This window comes from Pelodiscus sinensis, chromosome 17 (genome assembly GCF_052426305.1).
Source record: "Pelodiscus sinensis isolate ZL-2025 chromosome 17, ASM5242630v1, whole genome shotgun sequence".
Lineage (NCBI taxonomy): Eukaryota > Metazoa > Chordata > Testudines > Trionychidae > Pelodiscus > Pelodiscus sinensis.
This window is the reverse complement of record NC_143068.1, coordinates 24,297,636-24,315,795: the sequence shown is the minus strand read 5'-3', so window position 1 is coordinate 24,315,795 and position 18,160 is coordinate 24,297,636. Positions and strand designations below refer to the sequence as shown.

Here is an 18,160-nt window from a genome sequence, read left to right as displayed (position 1 = left end):
ACTAGGTAGTATTTGTTAGTACTAGGTAGAAAACTAGCCACAGTTATTCATTTTTTTCATGCTACAAGCAAAAATAAGACCCCAAAAAATAAATACACTCATCTACATCAGAAAGGTGCAAACAACATAGGTTGAAATATGAAAGTTTTTCAGAGAGAATTGTAACAGCAAGTTCCATTATATGTTAGATTGTTCCAGCAGAACACATTCAAACTTTATTCCCTTTAGTATTCAAATATCATCTGATTTTATGTTTTTAGATATGAGGGGCTTGAGGTTTTATGTACAACATGGACAAATACTTTTCAAGTTTATAAAAAGAAACTTTGATTTAAGAGTTGATTTTGTTAAGTTTAGGTTTTATGCTCCCATTACTTAATGGACACTGGACATAGGCATACCTAACTGTGCTTTACAACTCTCTATTGTCTTGTCAAGATTAAGCTGGAACCTGCTGCGAATCTGTCGTTTTGGCGAAATTAGTGGCACAGGTGTGGACTGCTGCTGGACTGATTCACTCAGTTCTTTCAGATCCATCTCAGCTTTGCTGCGATCTATAAAAATAATTCCTTAATTAAGAAATATACTTTAAGGAGTGCAGGAAATCACTTAATTTTAGACTGAAATGAAAATGCAGACAAAATGAAATATATTCATGGTCTTTTGTAATTAGTCTGCATATCTAAACAACTCTCAGAGAATTTTTAACAGTTTTTTCATAAAATAATCCTGTGATATCTGTCGGGATCAAGAATTGGAAAATACAAATCTTGCTGACTTTTCTTTTAAACCCAGCAGATAAGAAAAGGGGAGGAAAAATGGAAATAAGGATTGTTATTCTATAGACATAGGCTTAACCCTAGTCAGTGTAGAACATACCCATGAAACCTGGAAAAATCTCAGCTTGCCCACACACTCTCACATTCTACAGTGTGCAGGAATTTCTATAGCAAAGAATATGTATTAGATGGCAAACCTGAGCTAAAATATACTCATTATCAATGTCTCTTTTGTTTCATTAGCTCTTCCTAATATGCTGTGCTATACTGGAAAGCAAAGCATGAATAAGACATCATGAGTCACTGTTCTTAAGCACCCTGCAAAGTCTGTATGCTTGCAGGTCACTAGTGAGGAGAGGACAATAGGATTTCTGTCTCTAAAAATGAGATGAAGGGTGTGTGTATATTAAATTGTATTGGTTACATGATAAGCAAATGATGTCGGAGGGTGGGGAGAAAGAAGTTCAGCTACTTTGTATATCTCTTGTATTTATAAATATATCTCAAAGGCATTATTTGGAATAGAAGATCACAGAAGATCAAAATCTAAATAAAAACAAAATTGAAATGATGACTCAAACATGCACAAAGTCTCAAATTTAACATTTAAAATGCACATATTAGGGGTTAGCCAGGTGATTTTGTGTTACCGCTCTGGTCTGCACTAGCTTAAAATAGAACCTGGATTTGAGTTTTTCAATCCTTAGGTCATTTCCAGGCTAGCAGGTACAACCCATAACACAAATTCAATTCTTGGGAATTTTCTATGTGAAATACTTGTCACACTTTCAAAAGTGATGTAAGAGTCTAAATGACATAAGTAACCTATTAACTTTCCAAGGGAATCATTAGGAGATCATTGCATTGATCTGACACTATTTAAAAAGTGATTTGAGATTTTAATTTGCTTCAGTGCACACCAGAAGCTAACTGGATGATACGCAGTATATAATTTATAGTATTAGGAATAGTGAATTTGTAAAAGGGGACCAAAACCAGTCACTCTCACCTTTGTGAGAATTTAGGTGGAGGTTTAAGCTAGTGACCACCTTGCCAGAAGGTCCTGAGGAGCACTTTAGATTTAAATTAATCTTTCTATCTACCCAATGGGAGTTACTGCTTAGTCTAAAAGAAACCATGAGAAATTTTTAGTTTTGCAGTTCTCAAACTGTGGATTTGTGTCTCTAGAGCTAACATGTCTGTTGACAACAAAAATGTTTTTAAATAAATAAATATTAAAAGTGAGAAATAGCAGACCTTAATTCTATTGTTCCTCAGCAAATGAGTGTACACAGAGTCAATCCCTTACCTCCCTCTGAAAGTGCAAAATTTCTGAAAGTTCAGTTTCTCATTCTGACTTGGCTGACACAGTAAATTTAATTTTCGCTTAAAAATATTTCATTTAGCTATTTTAGTTAAAAACAATTTTAACAAACTTGATTTAAAAAAAACTTGAATGTTTAGCAAAATTCAAACATTCATATGCTTGTTTTGTTAAAATATTATATGTTTGCTGTTGAAGAAAAAAGGCCAGAATACATAACCTTATTGCTTTAGTGAAATAAAACAATTTAAATGTCTTTCTGGTGATGTTCTCCACCTAATACAGCATAGCAAGAAAATTCTCCAAATATTAATGAGTAATCTGTTGAATTAGAAATAGTTCACCTTCCAATGACTTCCATAAATATCTGCTTCAATTGCCTTTGGTAAATGAAATAACCAAACAATCATTCCTTTTCTGATATAGCTGTAAAACTAATCTGAAACATATTCAAAATAAATCACTGTTAAAAAATGTAGTGTGTACCTTCTAAAAATGAAACCTTCATCTATCTGAGTTGTGAAGAATGTGTGTTAAGGTTATGACAACCAATAAGAATGCACTTCTATGTGGAAAACCATGATTACATCAAATCTTCCTGACTAATGATTTAAATCATAATTTAAATCAATTTATTTTAAATCAAATTCACTCTGTACAAAAGTCCATCCATTGTATTCACTCTTGACAAAACTGACATTTTAACAAAGGTACATTTTCCTATCTCTGAAGAGATAATTGATGTTCTAGCTAAAAAAAAATGCAGACAACTATGTTAAAATGTCAATCAGAAAACAAGATGTCAGATTTTAAATTCCACCTGTTTATCAACAAGAACTACAGAAAGCCAATCATTTAATTTAAAACTCCCTACACAGTCTTTAACCCAGAAGTGGGCAATAAAAATTAGGCAGAAGAGATGTTCAGCATTGACAGCTTTGGCACTCACAAATAGGTATGTTAGATATCAGGTAATTGAATAGTTGCGTAACCATATGAAATCTTAGCAGTTACACAACTACTTGATAGTCCCCGGAGGTGGGGCCAGTAGCACTGTGAGCTCCTGCCCCCACTTCCGGAGAGCCCCCTGCCAACCTGTACTGCTGCCTGTATATCAGAGGCAGGAGTGTGGGGTGGCAGGGGAAGCCAGTCCATGACGGGAAAATGTGTGTAGCCATCAAGATTTACTGATAAGCCCAGGCTTATTGGTTAATCGTATTCGACTATATGCTGACATCCATACTAAAAAGGGCTGATTTAAGCCTTCTGAGAGTCCAGCTCAGTATTAACTTATTACCTTTCATCACTACAAAAAAAGTTTTTAAAACAACTGTATCTTTCATTTCAATATTACAAACAATACGGCACAGCTTTGCTGATTAAACAATAGTGACACCAGTGATTCAGTACTATGTTCATTTAAAACCACATATATGCATGCAATTTGCTACTCTTTCACATCCATGCCACTATAATTTACATTAATATAACAGTATTAAACTTTCAAAAGTTATAACTAACCAAGGTTAAGGTTCAGAATGCTTCCTGGAGTGGAAGATCTTTCTTGCTTAGCAGCAATGGGTGTTGAGGCTTGAGGAGAGAAAGGTTTTGGGCTGCCTGATAAGCTCCCTGCTTGGCCGGTCCTTGTTGGTGCTGGAGAAGCTGAAAAAGTACAGAATTGGTAAAGAAATATTTAAAAACAAAATGAGCCAGAATAAAGCAAAGGGTAGTAAAATGGCTTTTTATTTCAACTACCAACAGTAGAGACAGGGAGAGTTTTAATAGCTTTCAGTGCAAGTTACACTTTTATTAAAGCAACTACAACCCTTTAATTTAGTATATTTTAGATATTAAAAGATCTTTAACTGAATTAGCATCTGCTTTATTTAGATGCTAGCCTATTCCAGGCTCTAGGAGTATTAAAAGTGAATTAAAAGCACAGCAGTACTGCATCAGTACTACCTCAAAGAAACAAGACATTCCCATATATCTCTTTGAGAGGCTTTAATCTATCTGTGAATTAAATGTTTCAAAAACCACCACCTTTTGGAAGTAAGAAAGGAAGCATATATAGGATACAAGAAGATTTACCCAGCATTGCTTTGATCCTTAACTCAATTAAGGATTGTTTTCCTTCATGCAAATCATTGCTCTGGGGTGTGGGTGAGGATGAGGGGGTCAGTATGCAGGCTGCCCAGGGGAGAGAGGTACCCCAGCCCTCTCTCACCACAGCAACTTGGAACCAGGTGAAAAGTGTCTCTCAATGGCCACTGCAGCTCCAGTAGGCACAGCCAGGGGAGGAGGTACACATTCTGTCGCTGGGGCAGGACCAGGACCAGGTTCACCCTTTGCTCCCCAGAGAGAGTGAGAAATGCAGCAAACTGTGCACTTTCCTCTGGCCCCCTGATGAAAGGGAACTGCCAGCAACATCCCCATACAAATTGTGGGTAGGAGGGGGAGCTTCAGCCCCAAACCCCTGCCCACCCTAAAGGGCTCCTAGGAGATAGGCCTGGGGCGAGGGCAGTCCTAGATTTGGGGGGAGAGAGTGCCCCATCTACCTAGTAATTCTGTCTCTTTTCTGTATTGTTTTATTCATACCAGTACAAACGGAAGGGGGGGAAGGTCTGCAGCCCCTGCTTTCCAGTCCTCTATAAAGGGCATCTGGGGATGGGTGTGTGGGGGGGGGGGGGGCGGGGAAATTGGGGTAGTCTCGGCCAGGGGAGGATAGCGCTCCCATACAGCCCCTTTCAACTGTCCGGTGGGTCCATCTCTTTTCTGTATGGGTTTATGAGAAACAATCCCATTCCAGATTTATCCTGTTTTCCTGGCACAACCACAACCTTATCTTCATTTAAGTTACGATAAGAGGAAGCTGCACACCAAATTTGGTAGTCCTAGCTCCAGAGGTGGAAAGAAACTAAGTAGAAATACTGCATTACACTACTCAAGCACATTTTTTCAGTATTTGTACTGAAATTACTCAAGTAATTTATTTTTGTGATACTCTGACTTTTACTCAAGTAGTTTTTTTTTTTTTAAAAAATATGGTACAATTTCTGGAAGCATAGTTACTCACTACTTTCATTACCCCACTGATACTTGTGCAAGCCAGCATTCTGATTTGCTAATACACAGCCACGTGAGCATGGGTGCCATTTATGGGTGGCTAGGTACCAAGTTTGAATCCCTGGATTTCATACTTGAGGTTTGCTTAAAGCTGCATGCCTGGGCTTCAAAGGCAGCTCTTACCTGCAATAGAGTTTGAGCACTTGCAGCTTTGCCTTTGGGGCAGGGAGTTTGATATAAAAAAAAGCAGGTGATTAAGAACAACAAAAGACTGGGCATTCAAGTAATTAAGGGATCCTTAGATTATCATGAAAACATTGCCAGGTACTTAAAAGCTGGTGGGGTGAGGAGGAAGAGTTGCAATGAATGTTGTACTGCTGGGATTTGCATTTGGACCAGTACTGTTAAACTTTTAAATGTTCTTGAAAAGGGGGTAAATAGTGAGGTGGCAAAATTTGCAGTTACTACAAAATTACTCAAAATAGTTAAGTCCAAAGCTGACTGCAAAGTGTTACAAAGGGATCTCACAAAACTAGGTAATTGGGCAACACGATATCAACACTAAATTCCATCTACTAAGTGAAAAGAATTGCACATGGAAAAGTATAATCCTAACTATGCACACAAAAATGATGAGATCTAAAATAAAAACCACTCAGAAAGAGCTCTTGGAATCATTGTGGATACTTCCCTGAAAACACCTGGTTCAATGCGCAGTGCAATCTAAAAATTAAAAAGCTAACAGAATATTGGGACTCATTAGGAAAGGAATAGATAAGACAGAAAATATCATATTGCCTGTATATAAAGTCATGTTATGCCCACATCTTGAATACGATCAGAGGGGTGTTAGTCTGAATCTGCAAAAGCGGCGAGGAGTCCTGTGGCATCTTATAGACTAACTAAAGTGTAGGAGCATAAGCTTTCGTGGGCAAAGACCCACTTCGTCACATGCATCCGACGAAGTGGGTCTTTGCCCATGAAAGCTTATGCTCCTACACTTCAGTTAAGTCTATAAGGTGCCACAGGACTCCTTGCCGATCTTGAATACTGTATGCAGAGCTGGTGACCCCATCTACAAAAAGATGTATTGGATTTGAAAAAGGTACACAAAGGGCAACAGAAATTATAAGAAACAGCATCCATAAGGTGCCACAGGACTCCTTGCCGATCTTGAATACTGTATGCAGAGCTGGTGACCCCATCTACAAAAAGATGTATTGGATTTGAAAAAGGTACACAAAGGGCAACAGAAATTATAAGAAACAGCATCCATGAGGGAGAGATTAACAAGACTTTTCAGCATGGAAAAGAGAAGACTAAAGGATGTGGTTGGTCACAGTCACGGTCACAGTCACGCACACGCACAGAGAGAGAGAGAGAGAGAGAGAGAGAAATAACTGGTGTCCTACAATAACTTATGGTCTGAATAGGAAAGGCAGACTCCACAAAGAATGGGGAGATGATACAGTAGATTGGTGTGGAGCTTGTCTACAGAAACTAAGCCACTCCACACCGCACAGGGAAAGATGGAAGGAAATAGTGAGGGAGGCATCAGACACGAATGGGCGTTGAACCCATGGTGGTTGTTGATGATGATGATACAATAACTTACACAGCTACTTCTTACTTCTGGATACTTAAGTACAATTCAGATGTGATACTTTTGTACTTTTACTCAAGTCATTTTCCAGAAGGATCCTTTGACATTTACTGAGTTACATTTATTTCAAAGTAACAGTACTTTTACTCAAGAGGCTTTTTGGGTACTTTTTCCACCACTGCCTACTTCTTACTATTTGGGTGGAGATCTTAAACAGCCAGACAGAAAGACAGATGCACAGACAGACAAATTCTCCCATCTATAGAGTAGACTAGAAGATTTACCCAGCATTGCTCAGGTCCTTAACTCAAATAAGTTGTTTTTCTTCATTTAAATAATTGTTCTGGGCTGCAGCAACAAAATTTAAGGATATGGCAAATATTACAGGCTGGGGGACAGACACACAGACATGGACTCTCTGAAATATATATAACATAGCTGTCCATGTCTCCACCCCTAGCCCCTGATGGGCCAATGGGGTTATTGGTGTCTGGTACTCCATCTCTGCCCCCTTACTGCTCCATGATCATTCTGCAGTATAACCCCCTCCTGCCAGACCGTCCCTTTCCATTTATGAGAAACAATTGATTTCCAGGCACACCCCATTGTCCTGGCACAATCAAACCCTGACCTTGCTTTAAGTGATAAGAGGAAGTTACATATCAAACGTGGTGGTCCTATCTCTTATTTAGGACAGGGGCGGGTAAGAATTTTTGATGGGGGGGGGACACTCCAAGAATTTGGTAAGTGGTCAAGGGCCACACTCTTCCATTTTATTAATGGAGGAGGTGCAAGGTCTGAGATGGAGGTTGGGTGCAGAAGGAAGCTTGGGGGAAGCGACTGGGATATAGACTCTGGGAGGGACTTTGGGTGAAAGAGGGGATTGTGACTTGAAGCAAGAGACTGGGGTTCAGAGTCTGGGAGGGGACTGTGACTGAGGGTAGGGGTCCAGGGGTCTGAGTTGTGACCTAGGACGGGATTGGGTGCAGGGCTTGGGACGGGGTATGGGTGCAGGAGGATTCTGGCCTGGGGAAGGGATGTAGGAAAAGGGAGTGCAGAGTCTGGGAGGAAGAGGGGATCTGGGGTAGAAGCAAAGGAGGGATGCAGGGTCTGGGAGGAGGTTGTAATCTGGGCAGAAGTGCAGGAGGAGGTGCAGGGATTTGGGTTGTGGCCAGAGATAGTGGATTGGTGTGCACGATCTGGGAGGTGGTTTTTGACCTGAGGAGAGGTGTAGGAGGGGGTGCAGTGTCTGGGAAGATGTATGGGGGTGCAGAAGGTTTGGGTTACATGGGGTAGGAATGCAGATGGGGGGGCAGAGGATTGGGGGAAGAGGCAGGCGCTGGTTGGGAGACCTTACCTGAATGGCTCTCATCCAGCAGCTCAGCAGGTTCCTTGGTTAGGATACCTGCCTTCCATGCCCCTATACATGCTCAGATCAGCTGCAGGGGCTATGCGTACTGCTTTGAACTGAATGCGGTGAGCCCTGAGTGGGGAGGAGAGGAGGGCAGAGCACTTCATATGCTGCCTGTCCAGCAAACAGCAAACCAGCCAATGAGAGCTACTGGGGTGTGGGTAATGTGAGAAGTCTCTCTGCCCTCCCTCCAGGCTCTCAATGTTCAGAGACGAACACATGGCCCCACAGCTGGCTTTTCTGAGTGGGGACAGGGCAGGCAGGGAGCCGGCTGAGGCTCCCATGGGCTGGCTGAGGCTCCCATGGGCCGGATCTGGCAGCTTGTCAGGCTGGATCCGGCCCACAGACCATATTTTGCCCAGGCATTTTGCCCAATCCTGGTTAGGACAAGTTTTTGAACAAATGGACTCACAGATGGACAGAGACACATACTCTCTAAAATATAGATTTCCTATGATACTCAGTGTTCTTAATGAGTTAACTGCTTAAATCTCTGCTTTAATGCTTTGAAATTGCACCACTTAGTCTCACTATTTAATATTAGTGGTGAAGCACTGGAATGGGTTAACTAGACAGGTAGTGGAATCTCTATCATTAGAGGTTTTTAAGTCCTGGCTTGACAAAGTCCTGGCTGGGATGATTTAGTTGGGTTTGGTCCTGCTTTTAGCAGGGGGTTGGACTCGATGACATTCTGAGGTCTCTTTCAACCCCATGGGTCTATAATTAATAAGGATGTAGTTCATAGCTCTTCCTTAACAAATATATATATATATATATATATATATTCCTAAAAGGCAGTAAACTGGGAGAGAATGTATGTTCATTTTTGTGTTAATGTTTATTGAATTAGTTTTTTATGTATGACCTTTATTAGGCACACAATTAATATTTCAGATACATTTCCAAATTATTTTATCCTTGTCGCTCTATTACATCAAATATCCATGCGAAGGGTGAGATCCATCTAAGGGCATTCAAATAGGACCATTCCTATGCTAGGGCCTTCAAGTAGATTACCTGAATTTTTTAAAATCACAGAAACAAGTTATTTAAATATTAATCAAAACTTGCATTTTCAAGAGTGCAGCAACAAAATTTAAGGATGTGGTAAATATTACACAAATTAATGTTTCTCACATGGAATAAGGAAAAAATGTAGCCAAAGGAAGGGGACTCAGGCAGTTTTCCTTCTAAGCTGCGCAGCAGGACAGCCCAGGAGCTGCCTAATGAACCCCTCTCTTCCCCCAGCAAGGAGCTCAGGACTCATGCACATAGCTGCCTGATGGGGAACGGACGCTTCTCCCTCAGCAACAGCAGCAGCTCCCTGCTGAGGACAGAGCAGTGAGTCTCTCTCAGCCAATAGGGAAAGGACATGTCCCAGGCTGTTCTGCAGTCCCAGGAGGTATGAGGCTTGAAGCTGTATTGAGTTGGCGATGCAAAATTCCCAGAGCTCTACGGCTTCTCAGCACAGGGGAGAGGAGCACCACCTGCTTTGTTTTATATAAACAGGGGCAGGGAACCTTTTTTGCTTGTGGGTCAGTTGGGTGCCACTAACCCACAGAAAAATCTGTCGGGGCCACACACAAGTGAGAAGCAAGCACAAAGAAACTCTCACTGACATGGCTCCTAACTGAGCAGAAAGACACTCCCGACATTCCCCTTGTACACCAAAGCCTGGGGCCCAGGCTTCTAGATTACGGTGCTGGAGTGCACAGAGGAGTGGCAGGGGATGGGCTAGAGTGCCATGGGGGGAGCCCTGAGCTTAGGGGGCTGGATCCAGGCAAGCTGGGGGCTGCATCCAGCTCTTGGGACTTCGGTTCCCCACCCCTGACATATAACATCTCTAATGTGTTTTCCATGAGTACTGCTATGTAGGTGCCCTGTATATGGCTTCTGAAGGTTTGGCACACTAGCCGAACTGCCCTGAATTCTTGCACATTGATGTATAGGGCTAGTTCCACATGTGATCACAGGCCTTACATGCTCATCTCATTCAGGTTTGCCCCCAACCTATACTATGGCAGTGGTAATCAGCGCCATTGTGGGTTGTGATTTGGGAAAGGGAACTCCTGCACAACTATTAGAGAATGGTTAGAAGAAGAGTCACAACAGTATCCAGTGAATCATGGCTAAGCTTGTGCACCTGCACTATATCTAGAGGGGTCTGAGGAACAGCCTGGCATGCTTGACTACATATGTGCATGTCACCATGTGTTGAGTCTCATGCAATTCTGTGCTGTTCGGGACATGGCAGAGGGTTTCGATGATGCCTTTTAGGACCTGGTACCAGGCGTAAGGAAAGGAGGCTCTGGCCATTGCGGAATCCGAGGGTGCCTGCAAATTCTATTCTTTGTGTAAGCATCAAAGTGGATTTAGGTACACTGGAAATAAGACTCAAGAATATGGTGTGGCAGGGTCACATGGTCCTTAGCCTGTTCTCATGAGTTGGCCTTGATGAGCCAATTATCCAGGTACATAAACACCTGCACCTGTTTGTGCAGACAGGCTGCCATCTCCATGCATTTTGTTAATACCCGGAGGGTTATTGAGAGGCTAAAGGAGTACACTGAATTGTTAGGTCTTGTTCCCTACCACAATGCAGAGACACTTTTGGTGGCCTGGAATGATGGATATATGAAAGTATGTATCTTTCATGTCGAGGGCCAGGAATGATGGAAGCCAGGGAGCCCATCTGGAATCTCATCCTCTTTTATGAAGTAACTGAGGTCTCGGAGGTCTAGAATCTGGTGCATCCCACCTTCAGCCATGGGAATAAGGAAGTACTAGGAGTAAAAACTCCTACCTCACAAAACTCATGAAGAAACTCCTCTAGAGTGGGGAGTGATTATACCTCCTGTAGTACTAGAAGGGTTCCTGAGGAAGGATGAGGAAGGAGTTGGGATAATGGGAGGGCACAATTGCATAGTATCCCAATTCTACTGTGCTCAGAACCCAATGACTAGAAGAAATCTGGGTCCAGGCATAGTAGAATCAGGGTAGTTGGTTCACGAATGGGTAAGAATCAAGGAAAGTGACTGGTGCTTCATCCTTGGGATCACCTTCAAAAATTGGAATCTGAGCCCTGTGTCAATTTTGTGGAGCCCTGCCCATGGCCATTCCTCCCTCTATGCCTACTGGTATCCTTTCTGGATGGGCCAGCATAAAACCAGGATGTGCGCTGGGAATTAAAACTGGGACTTCTCTTGGGTACAGGTGTGTGAATCCCCACAGACTTGAGTGTAGCCCTTGAAATCCTTCAAGCTGTGTAAGCAAGAGTCTGTATTTGCCACAAACAGTTCTGCACAGTCAAAGGATAGGTCTTGCGTTGTATGCTGGACCTCTCGTGGGATGACAGACAATTGTCGCCATGCATTGCAGTGCATCACAGTGCTGGTGGCCATAGTGTGGGCTCTGGAATCTGCAGAGCCAAGAACTGCTTAGAGGGTGCTCCCGGAAACGATCCTGCTCTTCTCAGCAGTGCACCAAACTCCTTTTAGGAGTCAGCTGGGAGCAGCTCCTGAAATTTAGAGAAGGCACTCCACATATTAAACACACAGCAGCTGCACTGCACCTGCTGGCTCAATATGTATATCTGAAGTCACCCACATGGAGTAGACCCTGCAGCCAAATAGGTCTGGTTTCTTGGCTTCCTTAGATTTTGGAGATGACCCTGGCTGACCCTGGCACTCCTTGTGGTTGGTTATATCCACCATGAGCGTCTCTGGTTGAAGATAGGCGAACAGATGTTCATAGCCCCCTTGGGGCACAAATATCTCTTCTCCACCCCTTCAATGATGGAGACTGCCATAGCACCTTCATGGTGTTACTAATCATTTTGATGAGCAGCAAGACCACTCTAGAGGGTCCCTCAGGTGAGAGGATGTCAACCATTGGGTTTGCTTCCTCAACCTTCTTGGCCTGTAGGTTTAAGTTGTGTGCCACTCTATGAAGGAAGTCCTGATGGCCCTTCATGTCCATGACCAGCAAGAAAGTGGAGGAATCCTACCTCATTCAGAGATGAGGAAAATGACTCCCTGGGTATTGGGTCTTATTGGTCCTTCAGCTCCTTCAAGCTCAACTCTAGGTCTCTGGATGAGTGTTTACACGCTATGTGTGTGCACTGCTTGGGGTACAGATAGAGGTCCTGTGATCACTGGAATTAGTCTCATGTCTGCCACTCACACAGAGATGCTGGGGTGGTATGTGATTCTGAAGTTACAGGTGTGTCACAAGGCACTGAGGCCACCAAAGTAGCTCTCGCACCCTGCCTGAGTCTGATGGTAAGCCAAAAGGATGCAAAAGGGCCACGGACTGGTCCCCTGCCACTGTGGTGGTCAAGAGATAATTGATGCTGATGGATCCCAGAAGCCACAGTGCTCAGAGCAGCGCCAGAAACAGTACAAGGAGTGAGAGCTATAGCTGCTCTAGAGACTGAAGACTCCCTCGAGTCTGAGGAGCATTGAGAGGCAGATCAAGGTAGTGCAGGACATGTTGGTTCTGGCAACTGGCACTGCGTGGCCAGTGACTTTTCCCAGTGGCGGACTGGGGCAAGCACTGCCACCACACTGTAAAAGTTGCAGGATCCGGTGCCATTGATGTGGGTGCCACAGGTGCTGCCATGGTTGTTGCCAGTGCAGGTACTATGCACAGTGCTGCTGGTACAGCCTGCACCGGTGCCGTCTCTTGAGGATGATGCAGATGGGACTATGCCGTCAATTTAATGAGGTTTTGTGCCAAAATATGTCGGGTATGGAGAAGAGATTGATGTCCTCCTCCAAAACCTCCCTGATGGATGAGACAACCACCACTGGACTTGACAAGCTCCTTTGTAAAGCTTTAATCATTTTTGTTGCTCTTCTCTTGACCTTCTCCAACTTCTTCAATCATATCTGAAGACATCCAAGTGTTCAAATGGAGTTATGCAACATCAATGAATTAAAAAAAACCCAGGAGTTCTGTTTATGTTTTTGAGTGTTTTGATTCTGCTGATTCTACAGGAAGAGCACAGAATACCAGTGAAAAGTTTATATAGTAAACATTTTGTTCAATAATTAGAAGTTTCCTCTTGAAGTAATTAAATAAGGTTGGAAATGGTCTTACTGTTTCTGACACTGTATCTCTAACTTGCAGAGTTGCACATAAATGGCCTACTCCCGCTAGATCAATGGAAGCAGGACTGAGACTCAATGTTACCTGAACAGTAGCACCACTGGCAAGAAGATCCAAAATATTCCTCAATTTTAAAAAAAATTATTGTAAAATACAAACGAATGTTTCTCCATGACAAGAAATATTTCCCAAACAGTGAAATTAGATCACATCCTGAGACCAAAGTTGATTTTTTTCCAAATAAAGAGAAAAAAATAGAACTTGAATTACAATTCCTTACACTAAGGAAATTCAAATGAGAATGACAATTTACAAGATGATGAAAACTCTATCAATGAGTATCAAGTATTGATTCTGCTATTAGCAACCCTGCTCTCTAAAGCAAAAGGCAGCTAAACAGAAGCTTCTTCTTGATCATGAAGTGCTTTTGCAGATGTTTCACTAGAGTTCAACACTAACCAATAAGAGATTCAGAAAGGCATATATTATTGGTGCAATCATACAGACAATGAAAAAGCTAGTCTCTCTGACAACATAGAAACTGATTTAAGAAAGACTTTTTACAGCTTCTGTATACGTTATTTAGAAGAAAACGGAATTCTCAAATGTCAATCCAAAATAAAACTCTCTACAGAGAAATTCAGAAATGTCAACAGACCTTTTGACTGAAAAACGTGAATGGTTGTTTAAGCTCTGTGTTTAAAGGGAGCAACATTTGACACAGTATATAAGAAAAATAGATAACAGAATATAAGAAAAATAGAAAAAAAGTCATATCCTATGGTTGTGACTGAACGGCAGACTCAGTAGGATTGAAGGGGACCGTATCTAACTTCTTCCTCATCCCCTAGTTACAGAAATATTTTTCCAAGGATCACTAATAACTTTACACTCATAACTCTTCTGTAAGGTAAATATGAAATTCCTTACTTTATGGAAGAAAAAAATCCAGGCTAAGTGATTTGCTCAACTTTGTGGCACAGCTGAGAACAGAATAAAGTTCTGCTAACCCCTAGTCCCAAGATTTAACCACTAGACCACATTTCCCCTTATCCAGTCTGCGTTCTAACACTGTAGGGCTTTACACTGGTAAAGCCAGTGTACATTGCTCCATTAACTTCAAGGGAGCAATGTAATAGTGAATTAAGCACACAGTAGTACAAACCTTATTATTCTTACACTTGTCCTAAGAATTGACTATCAACTCTCAAGTTGAAAATCTCCTGTGATGCCGACTGCATAAACTCTTATTTTGACAGATGCAAAAATTTTCTGCTATTTAAATTAAATGTTCTTTGATGCAGTTTAATTATACTTGTTTTCTGCTCCTTTTGACGGATGAAATTAAACTGCTTCCTTCCTCTACAACTTCCTTGTAAACTGTCAGATGAAAAAGCTTGTCTTTTTAAATTACATTTAATAAAAAATGTTTTAACTAAATAGAGCATCTCTCTTTCCCCAGCTTTTTACCTGAACTCTTGTCAATGAAGTCCATGGACTCTTCACTTGCACTACAATGACTGGAGGTTGCTTTTTTTTCTGCATCCTGTTCAACATCAGATCCGGTGTGAACTGAAGAGTTGGTACTCATTGGTGACCGTGGCATATCTGTTAAGGAAATCCTTCGACCAGTGTTGCTCAGCATAGATTTGCTCATTAGAATCTTGGGTGATGCTGTCATGTCGAAGTTCAGTTTGATTTTTTCTTGTTTGTCTGTCTTTGCAGTTCCAGCTGCTGGGTTTGCAGGGTCTAACAACATTTGGTATTGGTTGTTGGGAGTATATGGTGTCCGGAAAGGTGCGTAATTAAATACTCCAAACTTTCTACGAATATTATCAACATAAACCTCCATCTCTTGCATTGCACTGTTGAAGATGCTTTTAGTCTTTTTCACAGAAAAAGGAATTTCTTTAGACATGAGGTAGCAATTATTTATTGGAACCCAGGCCCTATAAACAAAACAGTAAAATAAAAAAGAAAGATAGAACATTAAATTCCATTAAAATATCAGTTAAGCCATGTGGAATTTAACACAGTTTAATTTAGTTTAATATCATAATATCCCAAGAAAAATATACAATGAATGCCTCTACTGAAAAATGTTGAATGACCTTACTTTAATCTTGCATAGTTAGTAGGGTTTTTTGGTAAATAGTTTGTCTTTTAGATTATCGCTAATCTTTTTTTATATATACATACTCAGAAACATAATCAGTGAAATGATACCTCACCTAGAAAATTTAGTTAAGTCTGTAAAAAGTTCCCCTAAACAATTCAAATCTGGGCTGGCTGGGGTTAGGGACAAAGTAGAAAAGCCTATCACAGTGTGTGTTTAAAAAAGTCTGTTTAGCACTTGTGGCATAAACATTCCCTATAATGCAAAACTGTATGCATACTATGTAGTAGGGATATAAGTGACTACTTGAGTAGCTGACTACCCAATCAGCTTACGCTAATCGGGGAGTGACTCACTACTCAACTACTTCCCCTCCTCTCCTGTACCCCCCTCACCTTGCTGCCTCTGTAATAAAAGATGATGCAGGGGGAAGAGGGGAAGTGGGCAGGAGGAAGAGCCGCAGCAGCCCTGGGAGCTGCCCCCGCTGCGGCTCTGCATTTAAAATGGAGTAAGGGCCCACAAGGCTCTAATTTAATTATTTCACAGTGATAGAGACTTCATAAATGCATGGCCTCATACAGCCCTATAGATTCATATTTTCAATTCTTGCTAAAGCCATTAATAGCGGTAGAGATGTAAAATCACATTTAATTCGTTAACCGGTCAAACATTAAGTTTAACTGGTTAATCAAATTAGATGGGGGAAGAGAGTCCCTCCACCACAGCTAGACTGGAGCACCCTCTGCCCACAGCATGCTGTGCAAGGTTTCTCCAGCACCCACCTGTTAACTGTAATCAGTAAGCCTCACCCACTAAGGATGAGGCTTACTGGTTAACCATTAACATGGGTAGCACTGTATCTTCTATCTAATAGAGCTTTAACAAATGAAATGAATTAATCAAACGCCCTCTGTAGCAAACTCACATTTCAAATGAGGATACTACACTTTACAACTTGTGTTTTTCATTCAAAATGATGTATTTATTTTTACATTGGCCAGAAAATGGAAATGACCACTAAAAGTCCTTTTTTCATTTCTAATATCCATGATTTTTCAGCCATACAAAATCATCATCTTAACTTACTAAGAAAATACATCTGAAAGACATCTGCTCATTTTAATGTGATAAAATGTTATTTTAAAAACCTTTAGACAGATGAGATAGATAAATACATCAGAGAATATTCAGGGTATTACCATGAAATATTCAAAGACAAGATAGTGTAAACGTCTAACAGTGGAGATTTATCACAACAATTTAGAAAGTACAGCCAATTCACATGTCTTTTGAGTGAATTCCATTCCCACCTGTCGTGTTGGCCAAAGAAACGGGCATCGACTTGTCCATCTTTATCTCTCAGTGCTTTAGCAGGCCAGAATGGAAAGCCTTTGAGTTTAGCCCAGACCAAAGGGTGAGGATTGCTCTAGACAGAGGAAGATGCACAGCACACAATGAGAAAATATTGCAATATGTTATTTCTCAATTTCTGACAGAGTATTTTGCTGTATTTGTTATTTAGATTGCAACAAAGCACATAATGCACAAGGCACTTTCCAAACAAGAAGGAAGATACAATCACTGTCTGCAAGAGCTTATTACTCAATGATTATTTCCATGAATTAATCACTATTCTGCAAACTGTACATTATGACACAGCATTTAGGTTTATGTATTTCCCAACAATTAGAAAGTAGTGTTTACAATTAATAATTATAATTTTTAAAATCTAAAATGTCAACAAAATATAACATGTATTTATGAGAAAACACAGTAAACTCATCAAAATAACTAAGTGTAAATTCTTTGAACACACTCAAAATGGATATGCTGATAACTTTCTTTTTTCCTTCCTCTGTCCTAACTGATTGTTGTACTCTAAGTATGACTATGGTCTTGCAAACTCTCTCATTTCCCCTGAAATCAAGAGAATACTGCATGCAAAAGGCTTGAAAGGTCAGGCTCTTTAGGTTTCTGCTTGAGAAGTTTTGTTTAGGTTATGCATACCTGGTGTGATATTAAAAATGTAATAATGAAAATATGTGCAAGCTACATTTTCCAACCTATGTGTGCAGAAATGCACATTTGTATATTAAACATCTTACTCTTCTTCCAAGCGCTACATATAAGCACAGATGACCCAAGGATAAGGACAAATTAAGAAGGTACATTTACTATAATTCCTAACTTCTGTTTTTATTTCCCAGAACATTTGGGCCCACTATGAAGACCCAGATCCGAAACCACTCACAGATTTAAAACAAGGGGCACAATAAATAATATTAAATGTGTGTAAATATGGTAACACTTTTTTTTTTTTTAAGGAAAGTGTTAAACTACAAAAATCTTTGACTTACACAAGGCTCACAAAACCAGTTATCTCGTTTTTGGCAAGCAGCTAAATAACATTCCGGACACACTTCGATTTCATTCATCTGCAACAAGAAAGTGAGCAGCTAGTGCAGAATTAAAAACAATCAAAACTTTGATTAAAACATTATTAGTATATTCTGCCAAAGATCCTGTTATCATTAGGAAGAAAATCTGCAGTCACTAATCACTCTGGAGATCATTATACTTTTTGCCGAGTTATTATAACATGGCTTTGAGAAACACTTGCTCTTCCCCATATGTGGTTGTAGGCAACACCATATAGAACATTTTAAATGTGAAAGATACACTGCAGGATTCTGATGTGATATTATTCAGGACAGATCTAGCAGCATGATTTAGCTCCATTTACTTCTTTTAA

At 40.8% G+C, this 18,160-nt stretch overlaps 1 protein-coding gene across 10 annotated transcripts in view; it reads right to left on the bottom strand.

The window, feature by feature from the left end:
* The window catches only part of ZMYND8 (zinc finger MYND-type containing 8), a 165,524-nt gene that overhangs the window by 30,889 nt on the left and 116,475 nt on the right, over positions 1 to 18,160 (bottom strand). For 9 of the 10 annotated variants that reach the window (XM_089769693.1, XM_089769695.1, XM_075901562.2 and 6 more), the window contains 5 exons: positions 17,766 to 17,843; positions 16,719 to 16,834; positions 14,763 to 15,241; positions 3,625 to 3,765; positions 402 to 554 (listed from right to left, as the gene is read on the bottom strand). In XM_089769693.1, the coding sequence (XP_089625819.1) occupies positions 402 to 554; positions 3,625 to 3,765; positions 14,763 to 15,241; positions 16,719 to 16,834; positions 17,766 to 17,843 (967 nt within the window). The remainder of the gene's footprint in view (positions 1 to 401; positions 555 to 3,624; positions 3,766 to 14,762; positions 15,242 to 16,718; positions 16,835 to 17,765; positions 17,844 to 18,160) is intronic. The other variant, XM_089769699.1, reaches the window with a different exon arrangement.